Raw genomic sequence first — 17,911 nt, forward strand, 5'->3', positions numbered from 1 at the left:
AGTTTCATGATTAAATGATTTTCCCAAGGTTGCTACTATAAAATTTTAGACCATACTCCTGCTTTGCTACCTGTCTCCAATCATAGAGTCAGTGTCCCTGATTCCTCATGTGGTTGGGCATAAAGTAGATGCAAGCAGACAAGCAGAGGTATAAGCAGTCAGAGGGACTTTGGGATCTAAATGTTTCTCCCTAGCAGGCAAGAGTTGTTGAGATGAGTCCTGGTCCACACTGATAACTCTATGTTGCTGCCCACAGTATCCACTCACTTTACTTCAAAGAAATAAGACAAATCATTTTTCTGAGTTTCTACATGGGTGAAGTAGTTCACCTGTACTTAATTTTAGAATTATATGAAAGCATAAGAAAAACATTGATTTTATAAATTTTCAAGAAAAGTGAGTACTAATTTTGCAGCACAATGTATCTGAGAAAGGGAGTGGTAGGGAACTAACCCTTACACATTTACTACGCTACAGAAACCTGACCTTTAGCCTAGAAGGTAAAGATTTAAGAGAAATGATTCCCTTTTGTAAGATGGAGAAAAAGGTTCAGAGAAATTAACTAGCTCAAAATTAGTGTCAGAGCCAAGATTCAAATCCAGAACTCCTAACTAGTACTACGCCAGTCCTGAGATTAGACAATTTCTGCTGAAAATCCATGACCTAAGTTACATGGAGATCGTACTGAAATCAACACCCACTAACAAAACCAGATGACTGCCTCCAATCTAAAAAGCACTTATTTTAATAAGAAGTTACCACTGACCACAAACTCTTCCAGAAGTTAAAATAGTACACAATGAAATGTCTAAACAGTTTTTATTGAGATGTTTCAGCTCCTTTTTTTTTTTTTTTAAATCAGATTAGTCGTTTTGCAAAGAGGTTAACTATTCCTGCAGGAAAAGAAAATTAAAGTTAGACAATACACACTACCTTAAAACAAAGCAAAAACAGAGCTGGTTCAGCTATACAGGAGTTAGAAGAGGTCACAGGGAGCTGTAAATTTTAGGAGTAACCCCAACTAACCCTGATAACCTCTCGCAGCCCACCCTGCAATAGGATGGAGCTCCTTGTGGAAGTCTACCAAAAGCTGTATTTCTTAATTACTAGTTCATGGGTGTTTCACTCCTATTTGAACAAGTAACGCTTGAACAGAGTCCAAAGACAAAAAAGTCACTGACCATTCATTTGCTATACATAATAGCGCCATTCTCTAGGTGGCACTGCCTCGTTTCACCCAGCTAGGATCTTTCAGAAGGGCCATTCTGTAACCGTCTCTCAAAAATCTGTTTTCCTCACGGACACTTCCAGGCACACCTGTTCATCATAGGCTTCGTTGACAAAAGTCTCACTGTTCATTAGACTCTCTTCTTCTTGGTCACTTTCCTCACGGCCGCTCACATTCCTTGCCGAGGCTGTACTATTTCTAGAAATCAGAGAAACAAAGTCAAAAGAGTTGTTCCTTGAAGTAGAAGCAGGGCTTGGTGGATGGTTAGAAAGCATCGACCTGTCCCCTGTCAAAGGTTATTTTTTTAGGAATTATACCCAGTTTTAATTGTCTCTTTAACAAAGCCAATGACCTAGAACGGGCAACAATCGAGTCAAGTATTATTTGTTACTAGGCATTCATGTAACTTCTGAAATGACCATCATCTCAAGCGAGAGGAACTAGGTAATGGGAGTCAATGACCACTAAGTCCAAGGACAGGTAAGTGACGACTGGACACAGGTAAGTGGCAAGTTAATGTGGTAAAAAACAAAAACAAAACTAAACAAAAAAACCTGAGGCTACAACCAGACCCTGAAGGGCAACATGTCACTCATATTAATATTCCCCAGTTAGCTCTTAACTAACCAGTGTTACCTTGGAAGAGACATCACTTTTCCCGGCTTTTTCTTCAGTCTGTAAAGTGAAGGCTGGGTAGAGATATAACTTTGACAGCTTTTGTCATCCCTGTGTTCCTTCATACGTACGTAGGCTGTTTACCGTCTATTTATCGGATCGGTTTCTTCAGTTACTGTGTCTTCTACTCTAAAGCTTATTTTGTCGTCATTCCTACTCTAAACCATCATTTTGTTATTCTTGTTTGTTTCTTTAATCCAATGACTCTCTTGCTCTTTGACAAAACTTAATGTTTTTGCTTTAAATCTTTCTTGAGTTTCTTTATTTCACCTCCCGTTACGGGATGAGTGGTGTCCCTTCTAAATTCCTATGTCAAAGTCATAAACCCCATTACCTTAGAAGGTAATCGTATTTGGAAAGAGGGTCTTTAAAGAGGTAATGATGTTAAAAGGAGGTCATTAGTTTGGGCCCTAATCTATGTGACTGGTGTCCTTATAAGAAGAGATTAGGACACAGACATGCACAGAAGGAAGACCATGGAAGACACAGAGAAGTCTGCATCTACAGTTCACAGAGAAACCAACCCTCAACCTCAGAAGAAACCAACCCCACTGGCACACTGATTTCAGACTTCCAGACTCCAGAACTGTGAGAAAATAAATTTCAAGTATTTAAGACACCCAGTCTGTGGTATTTGTTATAGCAGCCTGAGCAAACTAATACACTTCTCCTAACAAATTTTTCCTCCAAACAATCACTGGCACTAGCTCTGCCTCTTTGTTGGGAAATCTCCTCACTTCATCCCTGAGATTGTGCTACTGGCAATTGTTGAGGCAGATTTATCTGCCCCAGATACTCAAAAAGATGGTCCCACATTGGTCAGTTTGGCTCAGTGGCTGGAGCGTCAGCCTTTGGACTGAAGGGTCGTGGGTTTGATTCCCGGTTGAGGGCATGTACCTCAGTTGTGGGTTCAGTCCCTGGCCCCGGTCTGGACACATGTGGGAGGGGACCAACTGATGTGTCTCTGTGCATTGATGTTTCCCTCTTTCTTTCTCCCTCCTCCCTCTCTTCCACTATCTCTAAAAATCAATGGAAAAAATATCCTTGGGTGAAGATTTAAAAAAAAGGTCCCAATTATTATTTTCCCAGGTCATCTAACAGGTGAGGCTGCTTTAAGCCTTTCTCAGAGGACAAATTTCTAGAGTGGACATACCTCCAAACCCCATTAATCTTATTTTACAAGTGACTGCTTTGGAATAAAACTCTCCCATAAGGACATTAAGAGCTGCTCACCTTTTTAGTTCATGTTCTTTTCTGAAATACACAAATGCTCCCAGAGCTACCAGAACAACTGACAAGGTGATGGTTAAACTGAGGGCGATATAGCCGGGGGCAGGTCCACGCACTGCCTCTTCACAGAACTCTCCACCATATTCCATCAGACAGCTGCATTTTCTCAGCTCTCCTTCCAGGGTGCAGATTCCCCTCCCATTACAGAAATCACTGCTGCAGGGCAGATGTTTTGCCCTCTGTGAGTTCTTGGGCTGAACAGGTTTCCCTCTTTCATTGGTTTCTGAGGTCTTGCTTTCTCTATCAGGAATCAGAGGTAACAGTGTTTTTCTGACAGGATAATTCATCCCTTCTGGACCCAGAAATCCGGCCTTGGTGGGCTTGGTAGCCTGGGGAGGTTGGGCAGCTGGAGGAGTCACACTTTTTCCAGCCTTTAGCTTTTCAAGTGTTGGTGTTGAATGGGTTTTTTCTAGATAGGGACCTACAAAAACAATAGGTAGGAGTATGGGTATAAATACATGTTTTTCAGTTAAGAACTATTTAAGAAAGAAAAAGAATTCTAACAGACTGATAAGAGAACCAGATAAGGTTGAATTTATGAAATAAATCACTGCCATTACTTTTGACCAAAGAAAAACTATTAAAAATTTATATTAAAAACTGCATATCTCACAGCTTGGTTTCAGGACCAGTCTACTGACTGTATGGATCTACTTTTAAATTATGGTATGCACAGGTTTAGTCAAGGTAGATTCCATCAATTACAATGTTTTATTCTATAAGGATTAGTGTGGTAGATCTGAATAGTAAATATATGGACTAGAGAGATTTTTAAAATGTTAGGTTTATCTATAAATATTTTAAATTTTTTGAGTCCAAGTAAACTGTAGGTTTAGCAAGATCTACAAGTTGCAAGTATTGAACCAAATTCGGTGGTGGGGGTAGAAGGGGAACACATGAGGCAGGGAGTAGGCGGCAGGGCCCTTCTAACCATAGAGGAACCTGAAGTTTGTGTCTAGGCACTTCACAGTATTCTCTGTTACTGTTGGCACAAGTGTTACTCCTCAGGTGAACACTAAAGACCAAACTACAGGGAGAGAAGACTACAGTATTAGCAATGAAACTACTTCTTGCCTCTGTCTTAAGCTGGTTCCCAGGAGTGTTTCCTCATGGTAAGGTATATCCAGAGAAAGCCCATCTAACTTTATATACCCGGTCCCATCCCCTCCAAAAAAAGTTACGTATAAGTCAGGGTGAAACCATTATTAAAGAGCAGAGTTAACTCTTGGTCACCAGGAATGGGAGGGCAAGGGAAGGTATGTTAGGTTTCTGGGTTAGCTTTAAAACCAGGGGATAAAAGTGATAAATGTCTCACTCGTTGACCGCCCCAACCTCAGTCACTGCCAACACAGGGCTTTCAATAAAACTGCCCTCATTTGCAAGACCATAGAATCAACTCTGGGAAAATCCATTATCTTTCCTAGTTAAAATGAAGTGATCAGGGGTAATAATTTGTCATCCAGCCTTTTAGAAGATGAGAATTTAAACTGAGAAGTCCATGAACACAGACAATAGTGTGGTAGGCCTGGGGAGGGGGGCGGAGGCGGGGAGAGGAGGAAAATGGGGGGGGGGATGGGGGACATCTGTAATACTTTCAACAATTAAGATAAATGGGAAAAAAAAATTCCAAAAGGAACAGAGAAAAAAAAAGCCAATGAGAACTGTTCCTGTAAGATTCATTTTCCAAATCTATTTCTTTACTAATTATAACCAGTTTCAGTACCAAGCCCACTGCCTCTTCAATTCTATAGCTCACAGGACTTGGATATCACTGGAGCTGGAGCTACAGAATTAGAGGGTGGTGGTTCAAGCAGAATTAGATATAGTTGCTCAGATGACTATAGAAAGTTACAGTATTTCTATAACAGCCATCTTCAGTCAGCATTTATACACATTCTACTAACATGACAGCTTTATGCACATTCTCTTATATCCCTTAGCACTTCCGTGAAGTAGAAAGTGCTATTTCCACATTAAAAAGGGGGAACCAAGATAGGTCAGATAGTTTGCCTAATCAACTTCCCTGGGGTATGCTTACCAAGTTATTAAGATGGACTAAGTCTAGGTTAAATGAGGGTTCTTTCAGACAACATATGAACTGTCCAGCCCTTTGGAGCTCACTATCACATTGTCTGTCTCTAAGATCAAATCGGAAGGCACATTAGCTTTCCACAAGGGGTTCACATAACCTATATCCCATTGTTCTTTTTTTAAAAAAATTTAAAAAATCTTTATTGATTTCAGAGAGAGGAAAGGAGAAGGAGAGAGAGAGAAACATCAATGATGAGAGAGTCATTGATCAGCTGCCTCCTGCAAGCCCCTGACTGGGAATCGAACCCCGATCGCCTGGATCCTAGGTCGATGCTCAACTGCTGAGCCACACCCGGCCAGGCTATCCCATTGTTCTTATTAGAAGCTTCCTATTGTTCAGTTCAAAGAGTACGTGGTGACAACGAGGTACTAATTTAGAGGACCAAAGCTTAAGTCCAAGCCCTTCATGATGACCAGCGGGTCCTGGTTAGGAGCTACTCACAGCCCATTTCATCAGATGCATCCAGGCAGTCAGCACGACCATCACACACTTGCTCCACGGAAACGCATTTCTGACCATCCTTACAGGGCCGTGATGTTGCAGAGCATTGCACAGCTTCAATACATCTGTTTGTGTCAGCCAAGTAGTAGCCACTGGAGCATTTACAAGTCTGTCCTTCGGGGTTTGGTAAACAAATGTGGCTGCATCCTCCATTGTCTTTCGAGCAGTTGTTACTACCTGTGGACCCCCCACCCCCCAAATACACTGATTTAGATCTTTTCAGAAGGGTCTTCTGCCAACTCTCTGCAAATAGACTATCAGAGTTACAGGACCCAGATGTTTTGCCCAGAGGAAAAAGCTCTTCACTTTAATTCCTTTTAATCAACTGGGTGCCAAGTGATTGGTGATGCTTCTTCATGGATAAGGGTAGGTTTCGAAACCTAGGAGTTCAGACAAGGAGTGGGCTTAAGCAAAAGCAAGGCAAACTCTGGCTCATTCAAGGCCCCACTGTGAGTTCCCTTCTCCCCTCACACCAAGCACACAACATCAGCACTAGAACAGTCTTACAAATAAAGCTCTCTTTAGATTAAAATGTGAGGGATCTCTATGATCCCTCTGAGAGAACAGATTGGTGGCTGCTAAAGAGTGTGGAGGGAATGGGGAGAGAGAAGAGTCCAATTAAGTCAGCCATTTATAGCTTCCCATAGCTCTCCAAAGCTCCTATCTTTAGATTTAACTTCTAGTGAGGTTTGGCCTTCTAAGCTATTCCAGGAATTGTGGAATAGGTACGCATGTCGTGTAGATCAAACCTACTTTAAGGGTGACAGAGACCCTCTCTTTGGTTCTCAAAATTAAGCAACAGGTTATCATCGCTTTTGCGATGTGACCATTTATCACACTGAAGAATTCTGAAAAGGTTCTCCTCACAAAGCCAAGACTTGAGGAGTTTAAGCATGACTAGTATCAGTTATAAAGGTTAGCCTTCAAGAACAAAGCAATGGGGCAGCATTCTCTTAAGACTAATGTATTATACTCTATCATATGTGGTAGTGGTAGGCGTGATGAACTATTTGAGCTCACATTGTTGGGGTTAATCTCCACTAGTAACAGATTTTTTCTATTATTGCTTCAACTAAGCCCGTCACCATCCTCCCCAAACATTCAGGAAGGCACTCCATTTGTGTCTCTAAGAAAGTGGAGGAAAACACCTGAGCACCACCCCCAGTTAATATGTCAAGGATTAGTTGACATCACAAGTAGATACAAGTGACAATGAGTAGAATGAAGCCTCGCTCCACTTTAGAGCTAAAAGGGGATTTTGATTATACTACAGTCGTAATTAATCTACAATAATATAACTGAAAATAGAACCCAAGTGTACCAAACTCCAGTCCAACACACTTACCACTATTATGTCTCCTAGATAAGTAACAGAACTAGTTGTATACTAGAACCAGACTGTATATATTTGCATAAAGACAAAAGAGTTATGCAGATCTATAGAAATTTGCCAGAAAAAATATTTTAATGACAAATACAAAGAGATTTCAAGGAGATAATGTAAGATGGTGCATTCCCTCCAGGGAGAATTCAGTAGACTTCAGCATTGTTGTAATAATTGCAGAGTTACTTACTTACCCTGTTGAGAAAGTTTACTGTAAACTTTTAAATCCACAATCTTCTGGTCTACTTGGAACCACCGGTTTTCTGAAAGTTCTGCCTTGCTGTACCAAACTTTCGTGATTTGGGCTGAAATAAAAGCCAGTGAACAGTCATTAACAAAAATGAAATTTTAAGATAACTTCCTCGGCAAAGACTATTGCTCAATTTGACAACTGTCACTTGTTTGCATAAACTCCAGTTGAGTAACAGTTTTACAGAAGAGACATGTATTTTTCTAAATCTTGTTTCTGGGAAGAAACTTTAGATAAATAAAAAATATTCTATACCTTTCTCCAAAATAAAATTAGCTATTAATAAGCTATGTTGAGTTCATTCATATATGTCCAGGTATCTAAAGCTAAGAAATTAGGATATATGACACTTAAATGCAGCCCATGCAACTGATGTATAATGATTTAAACATTTTTCTAGAACATTTCTGAAATGGCTTATCTGCAACAAGAGTCACCAGGGCAATTTTAAAATAGATGGCAAAGGTCTTACCACATACCTAATAAATTAGTATCTCTGGGGTAGGATCTGACAACTTGTCTTTGAAATTCTGATGTGACCAGCCCAGCTGATCAATGGACCAGAATTTGAAAATACAAAGAGACAAATTTATTTTAAACAGATAAGCTGTGCATTTTCCAGTTTTAGAAAATCTAAATTCTAGCCGGGAACAATATAGTAGAGCGCTATGGTTTAGGACAATCTCTCTGAATATACTAGAAATACCTTGCAAGCATAAGATGCTTTATACTTCACCTAGTATTTTCATGTGTATTTAGTCGACTGAAACAGGTACTGTCTTCATTTTACAAGTAAGGTGTTACAGCTACTAACTATATAGCCTAGTTCTGTTTTCTAGTCCAGTTCTCTCTCTACTATAACAGGTGTCCTCCAAAGCAGAGAGCCTTGTATGGATGCCAGAAATCTCCAGCAAAACTGAACTATACAAAGACTAACCAAAAAAGTTAAAGCTCTCCCAAGTCACAGAATCACTGTTACACATTCATGTTATATTAGGGAAGTTGTTTAGCTATTCTTCCAAAAGAAAAACATCAGCAAAGATCAGTGCTAAGGGGTAGCAGATTTGCTTTAGATACCCAGGAGCAAATTCAGATCACAAGGTCAACCAGATAGAGAATTAAGACCTACCATCATCAGTCGTTGTCCAGAACATCATGCCTTGGCCATATGTAAAGAGGTTAAGGCCCTGAATTCCTCTGCGGTCTACTCTGTATCTAGAACCATCTTGTTGAATACTTTCTATGAGTCCTCTCCCTAGAAAGAGAGGTTCAGTTTATTTCACTTAGCCCAAAGAGCCATCCTCTATCCTTCAACTCTTTACATCCTGTCCTGCCTCCCCTCTAGGAGGAGACTGTCTGCCATGCATTCTCTGAAGTCCAGTTCTTCTCCATTCATTCTACTCTAAAGGTGATTCACAAAGACTTGCTTGTGCATATTTTTTAAATTCTCAATTTTATGTCTTGACAAAGGAGCTATTGCATGACTGTGGGCTGTTAAATGCAACTCAGGATGAAAAATGATTGTACTTATTTGGAAGGGGGTACAGAAAATATAAACTCAGATCTAAAAGCTCTTTGAAGTTATGGCTGAAGACCAGAAAGTCAAACATTTCTACTTTACTCTGGCCAAGGTCCCTCAGACTCACATTTAGGGTGAAGGTAATACTTACCAATATCAGCCCAGTATACTCGGGTCCCTGAATCTGAAAAGGCCAGACCCACAGGGACCTGGGATTTCTGCCACAGCACCTTCCTCCTGCTGCCATCCATGGAGGCACAATCGACGCTGGAGCCATATCCACCATCATCTTGGGAACCCAGCTCCACAAAGCACATGATTGCAGTAGGTGGATAGAGCACAACAGAGGTTAGGTGGTACAGATTTTCGCTGAACAAGACAGTGGAATGCTGGCCTTTAGATGAAGCTACATTGATATGAGGATTCTCACTGTCAATCCAATATATGTTTCCACTCAGCCAGTCCACAGCAAGGTCGATTACTGCTCCCTCCACAGATATGACTTTCCTCCAAGAGAGCTTTCCAGATTCTTTGAGCATCAGTAGCCTGATGTCACCATTATTCAACTCTGAAAGGTAGAGTGCCTTTTCCTGGACAAGGTAGTCCATTGATGCCAGCTGGTTCACACTGGTAAAGGGAAGTACTCTATGTTCTGGTAAAGTTGCTTGTTCTAGTAAAGCTTCTAGATTTTTCAGATAAATCTATGGAAAAAAGTTAGGTGGATGGTACCAGTTGAGTCCAGACTAATTCGTTATCTTGATTTTGCATTAATGTTAAGATACTTAAGTTCAGATTTTCGTATATTCTCTCTTCTAAGAGCAGATGGCAGTTATTTTTTTCCTTTCCTGGAGCTTCAAGTACTTTACATTTCTTGAGTTTAGGTGTTTTGAAGATTTACTCCTCTGTTAAAGGCCCTTCCCTTTAAATGAGCTTCTACTAGTAAGATCTTAAGGAAACTAAAATTTATCTTCCACTCCTAAATTTGTTTTGTTTTTTTAAAATGCCAAGTCCTCTAGAAATTAAAAGTTAGGAATGACTTGCTTGTCAGTACCTTTTATCCCTTTATGATTTAAGAAGAGTTCCCTCACAAAATGTACTTGCCCTAACCCCCAGGCTAGAACGGAGCCTAGCTATTTGTATTTAGAATTACTCTACATCATTATCTAGGTGCTGGAATAACTTAACAAAGTTATCTAAACTAAACTAAACTAACCTGTGTTCTGATGTACTAAGCATTTCCTAAGGGAATTTAAGTAGAAGTCGTCCTTATTTCATAGCTATTTATTTTGGTCATGATAGCTCCCATCACACAGTGATTACTAAGATTTAAGTCGTATTTTAAAAATAATCCAAGGGAAAGAGCCCCTACTATTTATAAATGTATATGAAGGATTTAGAATACTCACTCTGAAACAGAATGTAGCCCAAGCACAGACACCTGAGGAAGCCTGTGGACAGTACCTGCATGATAACTGTGGGCAACGCAAGGAACAGAAACCCAGACTCCTTGACAGGAACACAGTTGATGCCATCATCTGCAAGCAGGTATCCAACTGGGCAATGACAGCTTCCCTTGGATTGTGGGCTCAGAAGGCACAAGTGAGAACATCCAGTGTCCAGACAAGGATTAGAAGACCTAGGCTGTAGGACTTCATGCATTATCTGGAAGAAATATGCATTATTGAATCCTTAAAAATAGTAGATCAATAAATCTTTCTCTTTAATCATAATATATGGATGTCACTCCAGTTTGTACTTTGGGCAGCTCATATATCTAGCCTTTTCAGGGAGAATTAGGGGATATTTTGAAGAGTACATTATAGACCTTGAGTCCATAAGGCTGTTCAATACGCTTGATGAGGACAGCCCTGTTCTTGCCTGTCATCTTCTTCATACGCTGCACTGTTCTTGTCTTTGTTTCAGACCAGAAGACTTCATCTTCCAACACAGCAACTGAAAAGGGGCTCTTGATCTGTGTCAGCTGCAACATCTAAAATGATGAAGGTAAGGATTCTGGGATGAGTTTTACACAAGGCGCATGACATTTCATACAAGTCTAATACCAAAACAACACTTACGCTAATACCAGTACCATCTAGGTTGGCAGAGCCAATACAGTGCAATTTGTCATCAGACCAGAATATCTTCCAACTCAACTGGTCAAGAACTATGCTAGTTGGCCAGCCAAGACCTTTACTGATGAGTAGTTTTCTCCTGCTACCATCCATTCCAGCTTGTTCTATGCGAGGTTCTCCTTCAATCTCAGACCAGTACATTAACCTATGTAAATAAAAGTCAGCTTTGGGGTAAAGTATTACCTTATGGAAAATAACATCAATTCATCCCTTAAAACAGTGATTGGCAGCCCAATTAATTTTTCTTCAAAAGTAAACTTGGTCTATTCCTTAAGCATAATTGGAAAGTAGTAAAAGGTTTCCTTAATATTTTATGGTGATTGTTTAGTCATCATTTAGGGGTAAAATATGACAGTTGTGTAAAAAGATTAGGAATGCATTAATACCTAAGCCATGGAAAATATTCAGGGAACCTGACAGTCTTTTCTGGGCTGGGAGGTATGCTAGTTCCATGGACAGACATGTATCTGTGCCTCAGATCTTATTCTTGGCCACAAGCCATTAGCTGCATCAAAACTACTGTCATTTTGCTGAGGATCACATTAACAGATTCCTGGTTGAAGGTATTGAAAAGGTAAGAAAAACAGAGGAAGGGTACCCAATTGGGGTTACCTTGGAATCGCAAGTTTTACTCTGCCTTATTTTTCCTTTGAGGTGTGTGTGTGTATGTGTGTGTGTAGTCATCCCAGTGAGGGCTTGGCTCTGCCAAGTAGGAAATGTCATCTCTAAGATCCTGGAGAAATGACTCTACATAAAGAACCCAGGTTCAACTCGAGACACAATTATTCTGCCCCCTTCTCACCAAGCACATTATTGCAAATTAAATACTATCCCTAGTTCCATTCTTCCTCTCCCTGCAATTTTAAAGCCATGAAAATACTCTATCTAGAGGTATATTTGTTTATTTTGGCAAAAGGAAGTATAGATGGGCCACCAAGTGAGTAACTTACATTTCATTTTACTGAAATAAAGGACTTTTTCCAGAAGCTTTCAAAATTACTAGGTGTGTAGTTGACCTACTTCACCATAAAATGTAAAGTCAGATAAGGTTTCTTCGGTTCACTTGTTCTGAGTGAACACAACCAAAGAACTAAGGAGGAATAACTAACTTAGGGGGACATGTCTAGACACTGTTATGCCTGGACTCACCCACTTAGGGGATCTAAAGCCAAAGATCGTGGTTGATTCAAGTCATCATCCAGTACAATCGTGTACTCAGGTTTTCCTCTCCAAACAGCAGTCAACTGAATTGCCAAAATCTGGCCATCTGTCCCATCTGTCCAGTAGAGATTCCTCCCAATCCAGTCAACTGCTATACAGTCTGCCTTTATTCCTGTAGAGAGGAAACTATTCAGCATGTGTACTTAGGTTAAATTATAGCTCTTACTAGCTTTCAGCTCATAGGCATCAGACTAGTATGCCACATTAATTTATTTTTCAACTGGTATGTGCATTTCCATCAGAATAGCCTTCTTTAAAATTCTCCAACGTACTATTTGTAGAGGAAGGTGACCATTGTTCATAATGGTCCCCGGCTGAGAGTTTGGCTGACTCGTGTCTACTGAGATGACAACGAACCTTTCCATTTCAACCAACTAGCAAGCTTTGATCCACCCCTTTTAATTAAGGAGATATAATTAAACCATTGTTTAGAATGTTAATGGCCACTCATTTTACTTTTCATGCCATGTCTATTTAGTAAGGGCAAGGGACATACCTTTTACTACAGTCCCCTTCTTCTTTGTGTCCATGCTTATCCACTTAATACTTTCTGCACCGCGCTCTGTCCAGAAGACTTTCTGATCCAGTAAGTCATAGTCAATAGAGAAAATAACCAGGTTCTTGTCTGTAGCTGCCAGAATATCTTCTTTCAAGCTCCTCAGTCCATAGAGAAGCAGGTTAAAGTGGACTGCCACAAGCAGGACCGGTTCAGTACCTGTTGAATAAGAACTGCTTTCACTATGGTCTTAAGGAGTTTGAAGAGTAAACTCCAGCACTGGCTAAGGAATCAGAGGGCAAAGAAGTCTTTGCCTTCTCATCGCCAGGCTGTGATACCAGCCATCTGATGCCTGAGTAGCTCTTCCCTTGATGTAATGGTTAAGCTAATACCCACATTTGAAGATACTTAGAATAAAGACATGATTAGCTTAGGTTGAAAACCATGTTTCTAACTCAATATTTTGGGGTGGGTGGGCAGGAAAGAGGTACTTGTTAGGACTTCAGACACTTATTCTAGCCTCAGGTAAGGCTGACCTGTGGGTACAAAGGCCAAAGTTATGGTTTTGTGATAACAATGCCTTATCAGTAGATGATTTCAAACTCTAATTCAGTTTGAAATATGAGATATAAAAAGAGTGTTTGGGGATTCTCCCATCTTGCTCTAAAGACAGAGAAAGCAGGCAGGAGCATTTAAGACCTGAGAAAGAGAGATTTGCATTGGTTTTCCTAGAAGATTTTGGACCTTGAGGCTTGTGACCCAGTATGGAGATATTCCCAGCTGCAGTTAACCTGTTGCTTTACAGGTGTGGCCATCCGGCTCCAGCAGGTAGCCAGGGTGACAGGTGCAGCTGTAGGAGCCCTCGGCATTGATACAGGTCTGACTGCAAGGCCGACCACCCAACCTCCGACACTCATCCACATCCTCACAGCTTCGGCCACTGCTCTCCAGCTGGAAGCCCTGCTCACAAGCACAGACCTGAAAGAGGTTGATGAAAGTATTAAGACTTTCTGAAGACAGTACAACACTGATAAAAAGGCCCTGACCTTGCTACGAAAAGCACATGGCAATACATTCAATTTCAGCAACTCAAATGGTTCTTAGAGCCAACTTTATTTTGAATACAGTCACTCTTCTTCCTATCAGCCCTGCCACACACCTCACACCCTTGCCACCGCCATGAGTCCTGAGTTGACAAAGGTGTTCAAGTGCAGCACAGGCCACCTAGAACCCCAGCACTAACAGGGAGTGAAGAGACCTGCAGGCTTAACTGAACTGGCCGTCTACCAAGAGAGATGTTACCATGATCAGACATGAGAACCCAGTTTTCTTCTGCTTGCCCATAAGAATCAGGGTTGCTATGTTCAGCCAACTAATAATGCTAGATGAGAGCAGAGGCAGTTCTTAATTTGAGGGCAGGTCACATTCCAAATGATTCACATGGAAAGGACTTTCATATGGGTAGGTATTCAATTTCCCAAGCTACGGTATGAAGGGACGGTTAGTTGGCTCTTGGGACAACCACAAAGACTTCTTGCTTAGTACTAAGTGTGACCCAGAGTTCATGGCTGGGGTGGGAAGGACCATGGTGACAGAGTTTGTGGAGTCTGGCTGGTAGGGTTGCAGAAAACACAAGATAGGAAAGGAAGGAGACAGGACTCACCAGAAGCCAGGATTAGCTCAGGCACAGAGATATCAGTGGATGGGTCAGGACAGCTCTGCCATGTAAGACTGAGGACTTACGGATCAGGGACGGTCTTCACTAGACCAAGGTCAGAGCTGCTAGGGAACAGTAAGTGAAGCACTCACAGGGCCTCGCGGCGATGGGTAGCAGGTGTGGGAACACTGTGCTTGGCCACATGCTGACGAGCACTGTCCCCCCTCGTCGGAGCCGTCGGCACAGTCCTCCTTCCCATCACACACCCGGCTGAGGTTGAGGCAGGCAGAGGAGCGGCACTGGAACTCAGAACCCTGGCACTTCTCAGGGGCGCCTGAAGAGGATGACTTCCTGCCATTAGTCTGCCCCATAAACGCCCCTCCCACAGCCAGGCTTCCCTTGGCCCCCGGGGGCCTCATCTGGTGAAGGAAGGTTTTCAGGCCCTGCAGCAGGTGCTTGCTGAACTGGCTCCTCACACCAGGCAGAAGCCAATGGCAGGTGCCCCTGAAGCCGTCTGCCTTCCCCCCTCAGTGATGGTCCCACACTTACACCCGGCCTCGTCACTGCCGTCCCTGCAGTCACGCTGCCCATCACAGTGCCACATGTCAGGCACACACTGGTCTGCGCTGGCACAGGACCACTGTCTGGAGCTGCACCGCAGCTCCTCTGGGTGACAGTTCTGCGGAGACAGTGGGGCACTCGGTGAAGCATGCATTCAGGACCTGGGAAGGGGTTCTAGGAGGAAAGCACCTGCATTTAGGTGACAGTCCTTGAGAGCCTTCTGTAATGGCCAGACAGAGCCCAGACACTTGGAGGTAACACGAATTAGGGGAAACCCTGTGGCTGGAGCTTAGGAGAGGAGTTCTAGGTGATACAAATATGAATGGGAGCTGGGAAGAAATGTCTTATTTTGTCAAATTGGAAAGTCTTAATTTAAGAGGCATAAGCAAAAGAATCTGCTCTAGGCACTTCTCTAGAATTCCTCCCGCGTTGTCTAACGCACACCCAGCACACTGAGAGTTATTTTGTACCTAATCTGACCTGGATACTCAAGTCTGGTGCAGGGAGAGAACATCTGTGCCCCTGCTATACCCTAGATCCACTCTCAACCCTTCAGACACTACAAGACACATCTTATACCCATTTTACTGATGAGGAAATAGAACATGAGGGAGTAAGTACTTTCTTAGGATCAAATGCAAGCAGTAGGATTCAAGCCCAGTTGCCTCGCATACAGTGCGGGAGCTGCAATGTGCTCCATGGAGACAGGCGAGCAGAACCTCTGAGCGTATCTCTGAGTGGGGCCTCCAAGTCATAGCTTAAGTCATAGCAAGGCCTAACACTTGCAAACCTACAACAAAAAACCTCTCGGCAATTTGACTTCCAACAGGCGGATGTTAACACTTTGGACACTTTGGTGTAGTTACGAGTGGCTTTCTGGTCAGGTCTGTTCTTGTGTTTCCCAAGTTTTCTATGGGGAAGCATGTGTTACTGCTGTGATGAGAATTTACTTTATTTTTCTGAAAGGAGTACCTACCTTCTCATCGCTTCCATCTTTGCAGTCTAAGTCATGGTCGCATATCCACTCTGCCAACACACATTCTCCACTCCTCGGGCACTTCACCTCCCCCGGCGGGCACTGCAGGGGTGAGGTAACAGGACAGCTTTCTTCATCCGAGTGGTCCAGGCAGTCTCGGTTCCCATCACATTGCAGAGCGTAAGATATGCATTGGCCATTCTCACATCTAAATTCAGATACCCTGCATTTTTCATGAACTGAAAAATAAAGCTTTAGGTAAGAACTCAGCCAGATGTAGACGTGATCTGATGGCAAAGAAAGGGGTTTGAAGACTCCCTAGTCTTCTCCTGTCATCTTGGGATCTAAGACTCAGGTGTTAGGGCAGGGGGGTAGTTCAAGTAGAGTGTTGGGCCAGACAAGGCCTACTAAACTAGTCCAGAAAACTCTTCTGTCCTGGAAAATGATGGTGGAGGGACAGATGGCAGAGGGACAGGGATGGAACGGCACGGGGATAGGAAGGAGGGTGGGGTTCTCCTCTAGGATCTTAATGTCATTGTTAAAAAAAAGAAATTCCCCCATAATATCCAACATACCCTATAATTTATGTTCTTAATTTCAATTTCTATACACAGAAATTGCTTGACTTGGTTCAAGAAAAAGGGTTAGGTCCTCAGCAAAACTATAAATAGGTATTGAAGAGGAAATTATACCTTGGGTACCTCCCTACTTCCTTCCTGTGTCTCTTTCCTCCTGATGTTCTCATAAGCCCAAATGCAGTCCTATCCTCTAGCTCCCCAGTTGCCTCCACATCCAAATATATCATGGTACCTTACCCACTCTCCACATTCTCTCTTCTACCCTAATCCCACAACGTAATTAAGGCCTTTGAAACATGTCATGAGGAAGAATAAAAATAAAGATTGTGTGTCCTATAAAAACGAGGGGAAAGCAATGACCCCTTCAAATGAGATGGCCCATCCCAGGAGAAGATGTAGGACAAAAGTTAAAATCTTCAGGGAGGGTTATTTTTATCTCAACAAGAAAAAATACTTTATTTTGGTAGCAGAATGGTTTTCCATGCATGGAGATCTTCTGATCATGGAAAGAGGAAAGTCACAGCACGATATTCAAGGCCCCTTCACTCAGAAACTTTCATCTTAGTCTGGTGACTGTGTAGTAACTATAATTGATCTTTATTACCTGTGGATTCAGTGTCTGCACATTGACCTCCTTGCTTAAATTTATTTGTGACCCCCAAAATCAATAGTGCCACACTTTCATGGTCATTTGCTGAGATATGCAAAGCAAAAAAAAAATCTTGTTTGTGTTGCCTGACAAATGCATTTCCAGTTGAGGTTGTCATTTCTCACACTGTGTACAAGTGTGCTATCTGCTGTCTCTTCAGGGCCACGCTTTTCACATTTTTGTACTTTTGGGAATCTCACTCTTTGGAATGTCCCCAAGCGAAGTGCTGAGTGCAGTCTAGCGTTCCTAAGTACCAGAAGCCTATGATGCCCTGGCCGGGTGGCTCGGTTGGCTGCAGTGTTGTCCCACACACCAACAGGCTGCAGGGTTGATTCCATCAGGGCACATACCCAGGTTGCGGGTTCTTTTCCTGGTCGGGGAGTGTAGGAGGCAACCAATTGATGTTTCTCTCTCTCTCTTTCTCTCTCCATCTCTCTCTCCGTGTGTCTCTCTTTCCTTCTTCCTCTCTCTAAAATCACTAAACATACCCTTGGGTAAGGATTTAAAAACAAGAAAAAGAAACAAGAAGTCTCTGATGTGCCTTAGGGAGAAATTACATGTGTTAGATAAGCTTTGTCAAGGCATGAGATACGGTGCTGTTGGCTGTGACTTCAAGGTCAAAGAGCCAACAATATATATCAAGGTGTCTTTAAACAGAAACACATAAAACAAGGTTGCATATTGATTGGTTGACAAAAA

At 42.1% G+C, this 17,911-nt stretch overlaps 1 protein-coding gene across 1 annotated transcript in view; it reads right to left on the reverse strand.

The window, feature by feature from the left end:
• Positions 1–808: 808 nt before the first annotated feature.
• The window catches only part of LOC107534086 (low-density lipoprotein receptor-related protein 2-like), a 36,130-nt gene continuing 19,027 nt past the window's right edge, over positions 809–17,911 (reverse strand). The window contains exons 17-31 of the mRNA XM_016209060.2: positions 15,986–16,224; positions 14,998–15,127; positions 14,601–14,782; positions 13,583–13,769; positions 12,792–13,010; positions 12,224–12,407; positions 11,018–11,219; positions 10,765–10,929; positions 10,401–10,601; positions 9,091–9,640; positions 8,550–8,675; positions 7,365–7,475; positions 5,727–5,963; positions 3,137–3,614; positions 809–1,426 (exon numbers count right to left, since the gene is read on the reverse strand). Coding sequence (XP_016064546.2) covers positions 1,279–1,426; positions 3,137–3,614; positions 5,727–5,963; positions 7,365–7,475; positions 8,550–8,675; positions 9,091–9,640; positions 10,401–10,601; positions 10,765–10,929; positions 11,018–11,219; positions 12,224–12,407; positions 12,792–13,010; positions 13,583–13,769; positions 14,601–14,782; positions 14,998–15,127; positions 15,986–16,224 — 3,359 coding nt within the window. The 3' untranslated portion in view covers positions 809–1,278. The remainder of the gene's footprint in view (positions 1,427–3,136; positions 3,615–5,726; positions 5,964–7,364; positions 7,476–8,549; positions 8,676–9,090; positions 9,641–10,400; positions 10,602–10,764; positions 10,930–11,017; positions 11,220–12,223; positions 12,408–12,791; positions 13,011–13,582; positions 13,770–14,600; positions 14,783–14,997; positions 15,128–15,985; positions 16,225–17,911) is intronic.

This window comes from Miniopterus natalensis, chromosome 2 (assembly GCF_054644295.1).
Source record: "Miniopterus natalensis isolate mMinNat1 chromosome 2, mMinNat1.hap1, whole genome shotgun sequence".
Classification (NCBI taxonomy): domain Eukaryota; kingdom Metazoa; phylum Chordata; class Mammalia; order Chiroptera; family Miniopteridae; genus Miniopterus; species Miniopterus natalensis.